The sequence below is a fragment of the Podarcis raffonei genome, chromosome 1 (genome assembly GCF_027172205.1).
Source record: "Podarcis raffonei isolate rPodRaf1 chromosome 1, rPodRaf1.pri, whole genome shotgun sequence".
Taxonomy (NCBI): domain Eukaryota; kingdom Metazoa; phylum Chordata; class Lepidosauria; order Squamata; family Lacertidae; genus Podarcis; species Podarcis raffonei.
In genome coordinates, this window is record NC_070602.1 from 103,210,094 (window position 1) to 103,226,214 (window position 16,121).

The 16,121-nt window shown below is 41.3% G+C and overlaps 1 protein-coding gene across 47 annotated transcripts in view; it reads right to left on the reverse strand.

Annotated features, from left to right (window-relative positions):
• NEB (nebulin) overlaps nucleotides 1–16,121 on the reverse strand; it is a 161,676-nt gene that overhangs the window by 44,532 nt on the left and 101,023 nt on the right. For all 47 annotated transcript variants that reach the window (XM_053406851.1, XM_053406843.1, XM_053406835.1 and 44 more), the window contains 17 exons: nucleotides 15,698–15,895; nucleotides 15,003–15,107; nucleotides 14,053–14,157; nucleotides 13,343–13,450; nucleotides 12,907–13,014; nucleotides 12,401–12,508; nucleotides 11,318–11,422; nucleotides 11,095–11,199; nucleotides 10,742–10,840; nucleotides 9,286–9,396; nucleotides 8,198–8,302; nucleotides 6,406–6,510; nucleotides 5,289–5,393; nucleotides 4,046–4,150; nucleotides 2,878–2,982; nucleotides 1,693–1,797; nucleotides 264–368 (listed from right to left, as the gene is read on the reverse strand). In XM_053406851.1, the coding sequence (XP_053262826.1) occupies nucleotides 264–368; nucleotides 1,693–1,797; nucleotides 2,878–2,982; nucleotides 4,046–4,150; nucleotides 5,289–5,393; nucleotides 6,406–6,510; nucleotides 8,198–8,302; nucleotides 9,286–9,396; nucleotides 10,742–10,840; nucleotides 11,095–11,199; nucleotides 11,318–11,422; nucleotides 12,401–12,508; nucleotides 12,907–13,014; nucleotides 13,343–13,450; nucleotides 14,053–14,157; nucleotides 15,003–15,107; nucleotides 15,698–15,895 (1,887 nt within the window). The remainder of the gene's footprint in view (nucleotides 1–263; nucleotides 369–1,692; nucleotides 1,798–2,877; nucleotides 2,983–4,045; nucleotides 4,151–5,288; nucleotides 5,394–6,405; nucleotides 6,511–8,197; nucleotides 8,303–9,285; nucleotides 9,397–10,741; nucleotides 10,841–11,094; nucleotides 11,200–11,317; nucleotides 11,423–12,400; nucleotides 12,509–12,906; nucleotides 13,015–13,342; nucleotides 13,451–14,052; nucleotides 14,158–15,002; nucleotides 15,108–15,697; nucleotides 15,896–16,121) is intronic.

A 16,121-nucleotide genomic window follows, 5' to 3' on the forward strand; every position in this document is an offset into this window, starting at 1 on the left:
CCAGTCAAAGGTGACTATGGGGTTGTGGCGCTCATCTCGCTTTCAGGCTGAGAGAGCCAGCGTTTTTCCACAGACAGCTTTCTGGGTTGTGTGGCCAGCATGACTAAACCACTTCTGGCACAACAGGACACCGTGATGGAAACCAGAGGCTTTACTCAGAAATATATCCCATTTAATGGAATTTGCAGTCCTAGATTTTCTTTCTTATTTTGTCTAACAAATTTAAATGGAATTGCAATGCAGAAGCCTATAGTTCTACTTACCTCATTCACCAGCTGAGTAGCATACTTAAAATGCCTATTAATTGGACTGTCAGCAACATACTTGAACTTGGACTTTATCTTCTCAAATGACTCCTTGTATTTACACTAGAGGGACATAAAAGACATTTTTTATAAAAAACAACAACAACCAACTAATCACTATATGGATGTGGTAAAAACACAAAAAGCATACATAAAAAAAATCAATCAGGTGTAAAGGCGTGAAAGAAACATTGCAATTACTTCATATAATTATCATGTCAGTAAGTGTGATATTTACTGATTTGTTGCTGTAACTGCATCTGTTTATCTGACAGGGCCAGTCTGTATGGCACTGCAAAACTGGAATATGATACAGTGTTCCAGAAACCTGCTAAAGCTCATTATGTTGATAATTACATAAATATTGCAATCCCATGCAGATTTGCTCAGAACTAATATTCAGTGGAGATCACTCCTAGGTAAGAGAGCACAGGATTGCAGCAGAGAACAGTTCAGACATAGTAGAGGATAGACTCAATTACCAGGGAAATGACACCATCCCTTATTTATAAAAGGATACGCTGATGTGTAAATAGCACCTCCAAAAATAGATGGCACAGTGGGTTTTTCACAGTGCTTTTTTTTGTTTTTAAAATGAGGTGCCAGCAATCATATCTTGTTATGCATATACTTTGTTTAAAGTAATGTGTGATCTTGCACTGTTGCCCTTTGTTTCCGTGGAGCCTCAGTAGATATTCCCAGATAGCTGGGCACTTTATATGTTATCATACCAATGATCTTTCGCCTCTGCAGTTATTGGGCAGTTCAGTCAAGCTGTGCATGCTTAGGTTGGCTGTGGAGAGTTAAAACTAATGACAAATCTTGTTTGTTCTGAGCGGAGAACTGCTTTATAACCATGGTCGACAAAAGAGGTTTAAAGACTGTCTCAAGGCAAATCTTTAAAAAATGTAGTATAAACACTGACAACTGGGAAACACTGGCCTGCGAGCGCTCCAGTTGGAGAACAGCCTTTACCAAAGGTGTTGTGGGCTTTGAAGACACTTGAACTCAGGACGCAAGGGAGAAACGTGCTAAGAGGAAGGCACACTTGGCAAATCTACAATGTGATAAACTCCCACCCGGGAACCAATGTTCCCACTGTGGAAGGACGTGTGGATCCAGAATTAGCCTCCACAGTCACTTACGGACTCATTGTTAAAACTGTGTTTATGAAAGACAATCTTATTCGGCTACGAGTGATCGCCAAAGAAAGAAGCAGAAACATGGTCTCAAACTTTTTGTCTGTATTTGCATGCATCCATCCCTACATGCAGTGCCTCACCTCAAATAAATATAAAATTGAGTATATGTGTGCAGAGCAAGTTGGGGAACAGACAGAGAGAAATTACCCTCTTTAAGATACCAGGCAATATAGAACCACACATACCGGACTGTACAACGTCTTATTCTTTTCTGCAAGAAGAAGATCAGGAGTATCCCATGCATAACAGCCAATGCCTCTGAGCCACGTTAAATCTTCCTTATATTTAAACTGTAAAAGCAAAATAACAAGAGCAAGGTTTACCACAACATGAGACAATTACAGGAGAGCACAATTTTTTTATATTTATATCTCAAAGCCAGTAGAAAAATCTCAGGCATGGGATTATGTGGATACTTGGGATCGTAATGATCTAAGTATACAAACTTGGAGGTAAGAACAATGGCTGTCACTAGAATAAAGTTCAAGGTAAATGTGCTTAAGGGTTAAGATGACAAAATGACAACTCCAATCCACATAGTCCTATTAGGCTCAGTGGGACTTTTCGCTGCTCTGATGGAACAAGATGAAATCACAAGTATGTGCTGTTTCTATCTGGTTGCAAATGTGGGCATTTCTGTCAATAGAAATAGATTTGACTGAATTAACTTCCCTACAAATTAAATTGGGGGAGGGGGTGATAGTACAAATGGGCAGTGTTTATTGTTGTCGTTTCAACCCCCATGGCCATAGGTATCAATGGGTATTCTCAGCTAGATAAATGTAGGGCTAGATCAGTTTTTAAATATTTGCATTTAGCAGAGCAATGGCCTTTAAAAGCTGTAACAACAACATAAAGACTCCCCCCCCCCAAAAAAAGAAAACCAAGAAAGACCATGCGGCTTTCATGCTTCCTTGCTTGTTTCTGCAGCAGCTGCTCACACCTCCCATTGAAAAAGAAAAGCTACCTCTAAGAGTTAGTGGCTGAATATGGACAAGGGAGGCAGCAGAACTTCTCTTTGTGCAAGTGAAATATGCCTTCTGCTTGAGCAAAGGGGCTCTTTAGATTCCCACCCAATCCTCCTTTCAACATATCTGCTGTTAAACAAGGAAAACTGAATTGCTGTTAGCTGCTCCTCATTATGTGGCTTAGATATTCTTGATAGAAGTGAAGTTTAAATTCAGAATTCAGTTTAACTATCCAGGAGAGCCCGTCTCCAAAAGGGAGGCAGGGAAATGTCAGCTGAAGTAGAAAACTATTAATCATTTTTTTCAATGCATTTTGCTTCCCTCAAGTAACACGTTGCAGCCTATTGTTTTAGAAGGCTGTCAGCATGCAATACCCAAGTGTCGAAGTTGATCCACACTCACATCACTGACTGCATCGGTGACAGCACGGTGGTGGAAATGGTCTGGTCGATCTGGGATAGATCTCCAGATTCCTAATTGACTCATGTAGTTTTCTTTGTATTTCACCTACAAAAAAAAAGCATTTAATTTTTAAAATAAGCAACATATTAATCGCCAAATATTACAGGGTTGACATCAGTGATGGTGCAATCCTATACATGCGTACTCAGAGAAGCAACTCCCATTGTGTTATTTATCTGTTAAACTTCTATCCTGCCCTTCTCCTGAAGGAGCTTCAAGGAGGCAATGGGACTTGCTTTCTAACATTCAGTGGAACTTGCTTCCCAATAAGTGGATTTAGAATGTCCTGGCACAGCTACGCTACTTTATAGAGACAACAGAGCTTAGCGCATGTAGGAATTTCTGGCCAGTCCATGTAACACATGGGGAAACAGTCAGAAGAGGTGGAAGTATGACAGAAGCTCAGGTGGAGAATGGGGCCAGAGAACAAAGTATAAGGGAAACAAATGCTATAAAACACAAAAAGAGGCAGGGTGGGCTAGAATTAGCTGAGGCTTTGTGTTAGGAGGACCAGGTGTCAAGTAGACTATAAGGCCTGATAGGACAGGGTTGGACTTGAGGTCACCCCTGCTTTCTCTCTGAAAGGAATCACATAGGAAAACGGGGGTAAAGGGGAGTCTGAAGTAGTGGGGGGAGAGAATAACCAGTGCCCCATAGTATATATAAATAAGGTAAAAGGTAAGGGTAAAGGGACCCCTGACCATTAGGTCCAGTCGTGACCGACTGGGGTTGCGGTACTCATCTCGCTTTATTGGCTGAGGGAGCCAGCATACAGCTTCTGGGTCACGTGGCTAGCATGACTAAGCCGCTTCTGGCAAACCAGAGCAGTGCACAGAAACGCGGTTTACCTTCCCGCCGGAGCGGTACCTATTTATCTACTTGCACTTTGATGTGCTTTCGAACTGCTAGGTTGGCAGGAGCAGGGACCGAGCAACGGGAGCTTACCCCGTCGCAGGGATTCAAACCGCCGACCTTCCTATTGGCAAATCCTAGGCTCTGTGGTTTAACCCACAGCGCCACCCGTGTCCCCCTATAAATCTATTGTGTTTTAGTTATCAAAAGCAGCATATTACTCAAGAATATGCATATATATATCCAATATACATACTTTGCTGATATCATCAGTGACCTTGCGGTGATACACAATATCCAAGGCATCTTTCACTGTGTGGTATTTACCCTTGGCTTTCTCAAATGTTTCTTTGTAGCGCAGCTGATAAAAACAAAACAAAACAAAACAAAACAAAACAAAAAAGTACGAAGGCATCAGTTTTAAAATGTAGCAAACCTTATTTTCACATTTTCCTCAGAGGTTGTAATAGACAGGTAGAAAAAGCAGACCATCAAGTCCGCTTTATGCATATTATAAACAGCCAAGCAATCCTAGCTTACTCCATGGTGCTCCTTGTAAATGTAAATCCTGCTCCCCATTTAAGTACAGCTTTCATTTATTTAACTTTCTATTATAACCAGAATTTTGCATATTCTCCTGTCTATTTCAAGACAAGAGTCCAGATCAAGAAACCATATTATCTAACTCCCCCCCCCCAATTTCTTCATTCTTTCTCTGCTGCCAACACAATTATACTCAAAAGTATCCATGTGGACAGAAAGGGTTGCATCCAGCTGAAACATGCTCAGAGCAGACCCACTGAAACCAGCGAACATGACTAAAGTCCATTGGTTTTAGTGAGTCTACTCTGAGTATGTTTTAGCTGGATAAAAACCAAGAAGCCAGATTCAACTAACCTAGTGCAAGGACTCCCACCAGTTCAATGTGGCGTTCCCCCTCCCCTTGCATGCCCCCCACCTCTCCTAAATCTGCCTTGGATCATCGAAAGAAGCCACAGCCTAGCGCCCAGGAGGAGGAGAGGAGAGACTGAACAAATTAGTATGATGTTGATTTTTACCCCAACAATCTTGGGTCAAAACAGATTTATATAGATTTTTTATGTATTATTTGTTTTATGCTAGTATATAAGATTTCACAGGCAATGAGAAATAGACTCCATATGAATGTCAGACCAAAGAAACTTGATCTTATGTGCAGTTGGCTCACTCCTTTGTGCCACTGCTTCTCAGGAAGAACTCCATCACAACTGTTATAGAACTATCAATAGTTGTCTAATGGCTCCTGACTCTTTTGATCCCTTTCCATATTTTTTAAAAAAAATTGCACCAGGAGTATATAAGCCATACAGGGCTAGAGAATAACCCAAATAAGTAAATGATCTGGAAGAATTCTCACTGGTTTCAGGTTCAGTTCACAGACCTTGCCTGAACATTACTCTACATTCAGATTTAGACCACATTAAAAAAACCAAACCATCCCATTTTCATCAGATACTTACATCACTGGCATTCAGGTAGGCCTTCTTAGCTCTAATCAGGATTGGTGTGTCAGCGACAGTTACATACTTGTGCTTCAGCTTCTCATATTGGGATTTGTATTTATTCTAAATTAAGCAGGAGGAATGGAAGAAAAAATAAGTACACCAAGGTGCTCGTGCATTAACTGCATGCAACTGGGCACTTAAAAAGACACTCTGATGTATGAATTAACTAAAGTAAATTTATTCATCATGCCAACAATTTGTTTTTCCTTCCATTAAAGTCAGCTAGAGGCCTGCGGCTGGTATATTCACTGGCAAATTGCAAAGCACACCACCCTAATCTGCAGACAATCTCCCTGCCATTTCCATGTGTGCCCTTCCCTCCTCTGTCATGCTTGCCTAAATCAGCCTTCTCCAATGAGGTGCCATCCAGCTGTTTGGGGCTACAGCTCTCATCAGCCCCAGACAGCATGGTCAGCAGTCAAGGATGATGGGAACTGTAATCCAATCAGGGGCAGAGGAAGCGGGGTGCTGTGGGGACAGTCCACCCCAAGTGTCACCATTGGGGGGGTGACAAAATGCCGGGCAGCACTCACCGCAGGGCCTACAGTGCGCCCAAGCCATGTGTCTCTCCTGGAGTGACATGGTGGCTTGAGCACCCGCAGGGTCTGCACTGCCCCAAATGGTTTGCCCATTGCCTCCCCCTCAGCTGTAGGGCAGCTGAGTGGGGTGAGTCAGGCAGACTCCTCAGAGGCCCCATGGAGCATCCTGCCCCAGCTGGCCCCGCCCCCGGAGGCAGGGCACACGCGCTGCCCCAAACGCCCAATCGGCTTGCTCCGCCGCTGAATCCAATTACATGTGCCAGATGACTTGCCCCAAACGCCACCCCCGGAAATGAACAGTACAGAAGAAACCAATACCTAAACAGGCAAAAAGTAAACGAAAAAAACAAAGCTAGATTGTGGCTTAACATGTATGAACAGCATATTTGATAAAGATTCTGTAAAACAGTTTTGATACACTGCATTGAATGTGTTTGCAAACTCATTGTCTGGTCTAGACTTTAATGGTCTGAAGTGTGCAGTCTGTTTGCCATAGTAATAAAAAGAAGAGAGGGAAAGGTGCTCAGTCTTACCTCACTGACCAAGTCCTTCACATGCTTAGCAAGTTTCAAGGCCGGTGTCTGATCCCCAGCATGGTGATGGGGTCTTTCCTTGGTTGCAAGTTCGACGTACAAGTACTGGAGAAAGGGAAGAACCATAAATTGTCAAATTATGCTCCACACACACAAGAGGCCTTGGATATAAGCGATTCAGTCCTTCGCTCACTGCTTTTTGCAAACTGAATCAGTATATTCCTGATTCAGTATATCCATTCTGACTGGCAGCACCTCTCTGAGGTCTCAAGAAGAAATCCTTTATTGCCCTGTTATCTTTAGACCATTTAATGAACGATGCTGACGAGACCTTCTGCACGCAAGGAACGTGCTCTATCACTGAGCCACAGCCCCTTCAACTTAATTTTTCACCCAATTAATTTTTATTGATTTTCAAAATTTTAACATCCAATTAATTCAAATTTAACATAAATTTTAAAAGTTGGTTTCCCAGCCCTTCACCCTTGATGCTTCTTCACCTACCCTCCTTGCCGCATCGTATAACAGTATTTTTATCTCTTTCCCAATTAAGACAAATAACATTCCTGGAGGTGGCAGACACCCTGAATAATCTACTAGGTAATGGGGACAATTACAAAGCACAGGAAACAATCTAGGCTATGACAAAGGACAGGAAATGATTTGTAATTGTATCCACACAGTTTCAAAGCACATATTGATGGGAGGATGAAGAGCTCTGAATATATCCATTTTGATGTGCTGAACAGATTCCACAGTGGTAGTTGGTGCTGCAGTCACATGGCGTAAGCTCCAGTAGGAGACCATACAAGATCTGGCAAGTTCTTCATTCCTTATTGGAAATGAAGAACGGCCCTCCAGCTGTTTTGGGACTACAAAATGGCCCTCCAGTTGTTTTGGGACTACAATTCCCATCATCCCTGACCACTGGTCCTGTTAGCTAGGGATGATGGGAGTTGTAGTCCCAAAACAACTGGCGGGCCGAGTTTGGCCACCAGTGCGTTATGACTTTGACAACATTAGAAGAAGATTGGAGAACTGTGCCAGAGTTATGTTTTGACGCGGTTTCAATAATATTACAGTTAGTGTTGGGGGAGAAATTCAGTTCAGTTAGTATTTTTAAGTGAAATTAACTAAATCTTGCTTCCTCAAATGGTACACAAAGCCAAAGACAGCTATCCTTTGAAAGCAGCACTTCGCTGAATTTTGCAATGGAGTTTTCCTACCAAATAGTGGGCTGGTTCACACCCAGCACTAAACCAAACCATGGCTTAGCTCAACACACATAGGCATGCAGGTTCCCAGAGTGGAGATGCAATTGCATTGCTCCTGTTCTGTTCCTGTGGCTGCCGTAAGCCAAGACATAGTTTGGCTCCGCATGTTATTTAAACACAGGCCCAACATTGCAAAAACATATGTGTCAAGAGAAATGTGCGCTAAGATGCTGACATATTCATGCAAGTGCAAATTGAGGTGGAAATATGGAAAACTGGACTTAAGCTTGGAAATATGAGAAACAGACAGAAACCAAATCTGACAGATTCGTCCATCCACCCCTAAGTGCAATGGAGGTTTATGCACATATTGATTGCCTATCAATATTTACTAATTTGGGTGGAAACATTTGTTAAGGATATGGTGCTATCACAAAGACAGCTTGTATAATGAATGGGCAACTGCAGATTGCTTTGTATCAGACACCCCAGAAAATATCTAGAAAGAGCTGTGCATTATTGAATGAGAATTTCACATGTACTATCCAGCTTCATTTCTGTTCAGTAATGGTTCTTACCTTACTCTGTAGTTTTTGCCCTCTTTTGGCCCTGTTGAAATCTGGTGTATCAAGGATAGATGTGTACTTGGTCTTTTGCTCCTTGCCTGCGGCTCTATACACAAGCTAGAAAGAGAAACAACAATGCACTTTCGTCTTCCATAGCCAACCTTTACAGCACAAGTATATTAGAAAACAAAGAGAGTTAATAAGCCGACAGTGAGCAGAAGGAAGTCTGATGTGGTTGACTGACAGACTCTGTCCTTACCGCTAACTGAACTGGCATAAGCTTATCACACCCCATTGTCATTTTTACTGAAAGCAGATTATTGAAATTGCTGGATCTAACATAGCCACATCCATTACTTTCTGTGGTTCAACTCTGAGTGAATCCGAGTTGAATATCACCCAATGTGATTAGAAGACTTGACCCTCCACAAGTGCTTTATGACAGCTATTTGAAAAGTCTACAAATCGCTGCATACAAGATATTGTTTCGATAGCTTGGTGTTCTTGTGCGGGTTCCCCACAGGCATCTAGCTGGCCACTGTGAGAACAGGATGCTGGACTTGATGGGCCATTGGCCTGATCCAGCAAGTTCTTCTTATGTTCTTACATTATGAACTTGGAGCTCCCTTGACATCACTGCTGCTTCTCACTGCCCTATTCCCATCCCAGCAAGTGGCAGCGCTGCTAGTGGGTGCCTGCAGCTCTGCACACACACCCTCCACCTCTCACAGCTCAGTCAGTAAAGCATGAGACTCTTACTCTCAAGGTTGTGGGTTCAAGCCCCATGTTGAGCGAAAGATTCCTGCATTGTAGGTGGACTAAATGGTCCTTGTGGTTCCTTCCAACTTTGCAGTTCGACTGCAAATCATAATCCTATTATTCTATATGCTGCTGCTGGCTGCAAAACTAGTTCAGCCAAAATATTCTGCATAGCATGAACCTTAACAGTGGTCTCTTGCTAAAGAACAAAGAACTTCTCTTCATCTGCAAGTCTACTTTAGAGCAGCTGCCATAGAAGCACACTTAAAACGATCCAAGCATCCCTTTAAATTCACTTTAAAATATTTCAGTGCAGGAGGATTAAAGAACATCAAACTTACATCACTCAAATGGGTCTTCAGCTCCTGAACGGTCCTGTACACAGGAGTGTCCAGAACCACACGATATTTATCTTGTGACTTCTTTGCAGCTTCAGTGTAGACGTAATTAGACTGAAAAAGAAATGTGCTTGTGTCAAAAGAACATGCAGTCTCCATCAGACAAACAACAAAACTTTGAATCCTAACAAAGATGATTAATGAAGTCACAGCCCCTTGCTATAACTCCACAAGAATCTCTGGAATGTACAGGTTAACAGTACAACGTAAAACATCACTTTAGTTGCTTTGTAAGTGGGACATAACGTAACATCCATTCAAACACATTAGGGTGGCCTCTGTAGAAAACATTAGAGCCAAGTCACTAAGCACAGAGCAACAACATCTTAAAATCTGCACCCATACATCCAGTAGTGAACCTTGGGGCCTCAAATTTCAGTGGGATGCCAAAATTCCACATGCCCCTACTTCTTACCTTCCATTCTACATAATAGCTGTGGCACCCCATGCAACCATAATCTGCCTCTGATACATCTGCTTCTCTATAGCTGTAAACAGGAAGGAAGTGGGGGAGGTGTGCTATGGAAGAGATACTAATCAGCACACACATTTGAAGGTGTAGCTCATGATTTGGCACACACAGTGGTTCTGTTAGTCCAGTTGTACCAGCAGAAACCAACACAGGAATGGGCGCAAGTCACATTTAGTTTGCAGGTGTTAAGTTCACTGATTGCACACGCTTGCTACTTGCAAAGGACAATGTCCATGTTCAGACATCATGGCAAGCCTGCTTACTATGCACAACCCAAATCAAGCCACCTTTGCTCTTGCTAGCTTGTGCCAGGAGATAACAAACCATAATTCCAGAGATCATTGTTTTGTTTTGTTCCAATAAAGCACAATCAGTAAGCCAAGAACAAGCCTTGGCTAGAGCTCATGGTTTCTTGGGAGCAAAACAAACCATAAACCCCAATTTGGATGTAACAGGAAGCCAGGAATTGTGGAGCAAAGCACAGCAAAGTGGGACTGATTTTGCTCATGCACAGTGTTTATGTCTTACCGTGTTGTGTGAACAGAGTCAGTGATAGGGTGGCACTTTTAGCTACTAATGAACATTATGACAAAGGACTGCTGTGGGATAAAGAGACCCAACACATCTAACCAAGCATAGGGCCTCACTTCCAAGAACAATGTCCACAGCATATCTAATGACCGCACATAAACCTTGGTATGGCATTGCCTAGTCTGATCTCATGCCCAGCATAGTAAAATTCACAGTTTATAGTGGGAAAGAACCTCACTTTTAAATATAAAAAGGTATAACTTAAATCAAGTCAAACCAATCAAACAAACAACAAAAAGCAACACTAGAAAATGGCAGTGTTTCACCACTTGATTATTTGTCAGCAAAAAATTAAGGAGTCGTCCAACAGAGATAGTCATGGAAAAAGAAACATACCCAGAGCTTGCGCAAATGTCGAGAACGGACCATATCAGGGGTATCATAGAGGAAGCAGCCCAGGCCTCTCAGCCACTGCAGATCAGTTTTATATTTAACCTGCCAAACAATGATAAGTTTGTAATACCATATTATTACATAAACAAACCATCATATTATGTGTTATAATCATAGTGTTTTGAATACTTATGCAATAACTGAATAGTTTTAAAAGATGGCAAAGAAAAGATGATAAAGAATATAGAATGAGTGCATGAGACACACACACACACAGAGAGAGAGAGAGAGAGAGAGAAAGAAACTAAGTAAGAGTTGGAATTGAGCCACTAATGCTACTAAGTCCAAAAGCTTACATCACTTGTAATCTCTCCAACGTAACGGTTATGTATCGTCTCCGGAGTATATGGCAAGGAAATCATGTGCCCCTGCATCTTGAAGAAGTCAGTCTTGTAGATCAGCTGAGATACAAAAACAAAGGGGATGGGTGGAGAATTAGGGTGATTTTTTCCCCCATCACATCAGACATTACTGGAATTTGTCTATTTATTTATTTTTAAATGTATAAGAGAGGCATACATCACTGATGGATTCCTGGTTCGTTTTCACTTGGCGAATTTCAGGTGTGTCGGGCGTGGTATGAATCTTATCCTTGTTTTTGTGATATACTTCCCTATAGAGCCTCTGTAACAAAAGAGAAGGAGTTCTTGCACATGGTGCTGAAACCAATAAAACAAAAGACACCCTGATCTAGAATTCCATGGCCTGCCTACCACTGCTGGGAATCCTGCAGGCAGTACTTCTGCTCACCCGCCCATTCAGTTGGCAGAACATGCTGCTCTGCACCATCAGAGTGAGGCTGGCATTACTGAGTAGAGGGCTATCTCAGCCCAGTCCAATCCCCCAGTGCAAAAGAGGTTTGAACTGCAACAGCAATTTCTTGGGAGTAAGCCCCATTGAACTCAGTAGGACTTACTTCTGAGCAGGCATGTGATTGTGCTGCAAAGTCTACCTTCGACAGTAAACATTTGTTTTCTTTCTTGCAAAACAACTTTCTATTTATTTTGTTGATTCAAGTAAGTATGCTCTTTTAATTTGCACTCTGGAGCAAAATGGTTAAGTTTTTGCCTGGTTATGGGATCTTCTCTGTTCACATTGTTGGCCAGTTTGGTCAGGCTCTAAGATTTCAATGAGAGTGACTAGAAATGGACCCTGACCACCTGTAACAAGGCAGGAGCCTGGAAATACTGACCTCAGAAGGAAGAATACATCTACCATAAGTCTATATCTCCTTCCACCCAGACCCAGGTAGTGAATCAGGAAAGTTGTAGCAGCCCATGAAGAAGAAACCAAAGAGTGCTTCACACTTGATCTCATGGGATCAGTGTAAGTGTGCCCCTTTCATTACATACCCCAATAACAAACATTTATAATAAGGGGAGAGTCATCATTCAAACTATATTTACATTTAAGTCATTAACTATAAAAAATTTATATGCTTATGAAGACATTTTACAGAACATGGGGTCCTGGGTGTCTGACAAAATCATACCATGGTTTTAGAATGAGTTACATAAGATTCCAACAGTGAACTTATTTTTTAATTTTTGCATCATCAAGTACCATATAAATGCCAGTTTCCTTAAATACTATTCACATTACCTCATTGAGAATTTTGTTGACTTTCCTTATGTTTACAAATGGAACAGCTTTGGGTCCAAAATTGTAACCTTTATCCTTGATGTGTTCATAGACTTCCTTGTATTTCAGCTGAAATCATACAAAAAAAATTCAGAAAGATGTGTATTTTAGACACAATAGCTGTTTATAATAGAACCTAAAAATGAAGTCATACCATTTAGCAGAACATGAATATATACTTACACCCATGCAAACTTTTAAGGTATCTAGGATTGTAGTTAAGCCCCTCTTGTCCATTTCCTGATACCTCCCCATTCCCTTTCCTTGCTTTATTAACACCCCCCAAGATCCTATGGTTTGGTTGCATTTTCCCATTTCTATGAAATAATATAAAATTTATATGGTCATGTTTTCAATAAGTATAATATTGCAACCACAATTTTTGTAACTGAACACGTATCTATTTATTCATGCAACTATATTTATTTGGAATAGTAGTATGAGTTAAAAAATGATCCACCACTCACATAACTGCCAAGGTATTGGGCATGTTTAGCATGCTTGAAACCAGGGGTATCTGGTGGGAGTTTGTATCCAGTGGGAAGTGCATGCCAGCCAGCTTTTCGGTAGAGACCCTGCCAAAGAAAAGAAAATTCATGACAATGTTTAAATACTGATTTTGCAACGAAGAGCAACACTATGAATACATTCCCACTCAATTAGGTATTGAGCATTCATTCTCATTTGCTTGGGGGTGGTTATATGATATTGTGTCAAGCGGTGGCTATCCCATACTTCCTGTTGCTTTCCTTTCCACAAAAAGTCTAGGGTTGTTGTTGTTGTTTTAATGGATTTGTTGCACAAGAACACCAATAATTGCTCAACTTGAATTTTCGAGTATGCACTTGAACCCCACCCACAAAGCAGCAAAAATCTGGGGGTAGCTCCAGCCCCAGCACTTACTTCATTCTGTATCCTGTAAGCATGAGTTGCCCGCTCCAAATCCACCGTCTTATCTGTTGGAGTGTATTTCCCTTTGACATTGTGCACATAGTCATGGCGGTAAACGGCCTAAGGAACATAGAAAATGTAAAACTGGTGCTGAGTGATACAGTAAAAGCTTATGTGCTGAATATGAGCTGGGCATACATCTGGAGAAGGCAAAGTATCAGTAGTAACAGTAACAATAATTTGTACCCTGCCCATCTGACTGGGTTGCCCCAGCCACTCTGGGCAGCTTCCAGCATATATAAGACCATAATAAAACATTACACATTAAACACTTGAATGCTGGGGTAGAGGAAAGGCACCATCCAACCACAGGGGTATTGTGGGGATTAAAGGAGGAAAAGTGAGAGCCAAGTACACCACTTTGAGTTCCTCAGAGAAAAAGGTGAGCCACCAATGCAATAAATAACTAAATAATAAAACCACAGGTAAAATAGGAATCCGCGTACAACTGTAAACCGGATCTGGTGATTAAAGTGGGGGGGGGATGGCTATGAATGCTGACTGAATCTCTGAACAGGATACACAGCCTACTAACTAATTGGCTGGTTTGATGTGCATTACTAAGGCACTGCTACTATTGTTAATGAGAGCGTAATTGAAATGGGGGGGGGAGAAACAAATATTACGATGAAGCTGCGGTGAACAGAAATGGAGATCCGTACCTCACTCAGATTCATGGCGCTCTGGACATTCTGAACATAGAGAGGTGTGTCAGTGACCACGGTGTAGTTGCTTTCCATTTTCTTGGCCTTTGACTTGTATTTCAACTACAAGAAAGAGAGAGAAAGCACCTGAACCTTCCCTTTCTCATTCCCACCACTGACTTTGTCAAATGTCCCAGCCATTCAGCAGCTTTTCATAAGGCACTCCAACCAACCACTCCTCAAATATGCCAGCTATACCTGGCAGCTGCCCTGAAATAAGAAGCCTCTCCTCCAACTTCCCAAGAAGCTGAAGTAAAACTCCAAGAAGAAGAAGAAGAAGAAGAAGAAGAAGAAGAAGAAGAAGAAGAAGAAGAAGAAGAAGAAGAAGCAATAATGATAACAAAAACAATAATAAGGCTGCCATGTTGTTTCAGTCTTGCCTTATCATCACAATCATCATCATCAAACCTTTTATTGGCATCACATACAAACATCCAAAACAAATCAATACAGAATTACCACTTCCCCAGTGGCACAAAACATTATCAGCTGACTCTTGTATCCTGCATTCAGTTAATTAGCAATTTTTAAAAAAATATATCAAAGGAAATTGAAGAGAGGAGAAAGGAGATGTGTGTATTCCTAACTTACCTGAATTCAGAGGAGATAATTAAGTTTATTGTTAAAGCAGTGGTGCTTCTGCTTTTATAGTAGGGAAACCACAGCAAAAAAAAATTAAAGTGAAAAGAAATAGCAGACTGTTGTATTATGTATGTTTTACTGAGTGGCAAAAGTGTGCAAGGCTGACTGACAAAAGTGCAGTCCGATATAAAATACATGAAGCAGACAGCAGTCAGCTTTCAATTCAACCTACTAACCATGCCCCGAAAGAGCTGTAAGAGGAGTTTGAAGGAGAGCTAGGAAGGAAGCTTCAGAACAAGCAATTTGCTATCACCAGTTGTACTCACGTCATTACGAAGGTCATAGGCATGTTTGGCATGGAGAATTTCAGGGGTGTCCCAGACAAAGCAACCTATGCCTTTGAGCCAGTTGAGGTCATCTTTGTACACAATCTAAGGTATTGTGTTAAAAATAGAGAAGAGTGAGAATTTCATAGCAAAACATAGCAAACATTCATTATACACAAATTAAGTAATTTAATCGTAATTGAAACTTTGCTACATAATGGAAACCAGCTTAGAGCATTAGCATTAGTTTCCATTGGCTGCCATTATGTTGTTCGATTTTCTAAGTACTCCTTTCTTCAGCAACCCGTTGTTTCCTCAAATTCCTGCTTTTCAGCCAGTTCTATTTAGTCCTGGTAATACGACTTGTATTATGGTCAGTTTGATTCAAATGTCTGTCTGTCTGCACACAGATAGCAGGCGCATGAAAAACTGAAAACATTTGCTGCAAAAACTTCCAGATTGAAACCCTGAAATTGTTCTCTGTTCGTTAAAAGCCCAATTAATTGTCCCTTTGAAGGCAAGCATGTCCTGCATCCACCAAAAAGTGGGGCGGGGACTGACGCCGGTCGAGAAGCAATGAACACAGCTTGTAAGCTTATAGATGTAGTTTGTCACACCATTAATGCTCCTTTTCCTGTCATGTGCAAATATAATAGTTTTTCCAAAGGCAGACCTGGTATCATTTGCAGACTTACATCACTCAGCTGGTCGTTGACTTTCCGAGCAAGAGCATTGGCATGAAGATCTGGGATGTTGGCCCATTCATGGAGACGGATGCGATAATCGATTTCACTGACTTTCTTCTGAGTACTCTTAGCTGACACTATGTCCACCATGTCTGGTGCAATATGGATTTTGGCCTTGTTCTTTTCATAGCCTTCTCTATATAAGCGCTAGGGTAAAATATTATTATTATTATTATTAGTAGTATTATTATTATTACTACTACTACTACTACTACTACAATTATTTCTTCTTACCCACCCTTTATCCTAAGGTCCCACAGCAGGTTACAACCACTAAAAAATTATATATTAAAAGCAGTCTAAAACAAATTACAATCCCATGAGTTAGCTAACAACTAACAAACAATTCATGAAGTCGTATCTGAGTAGACCA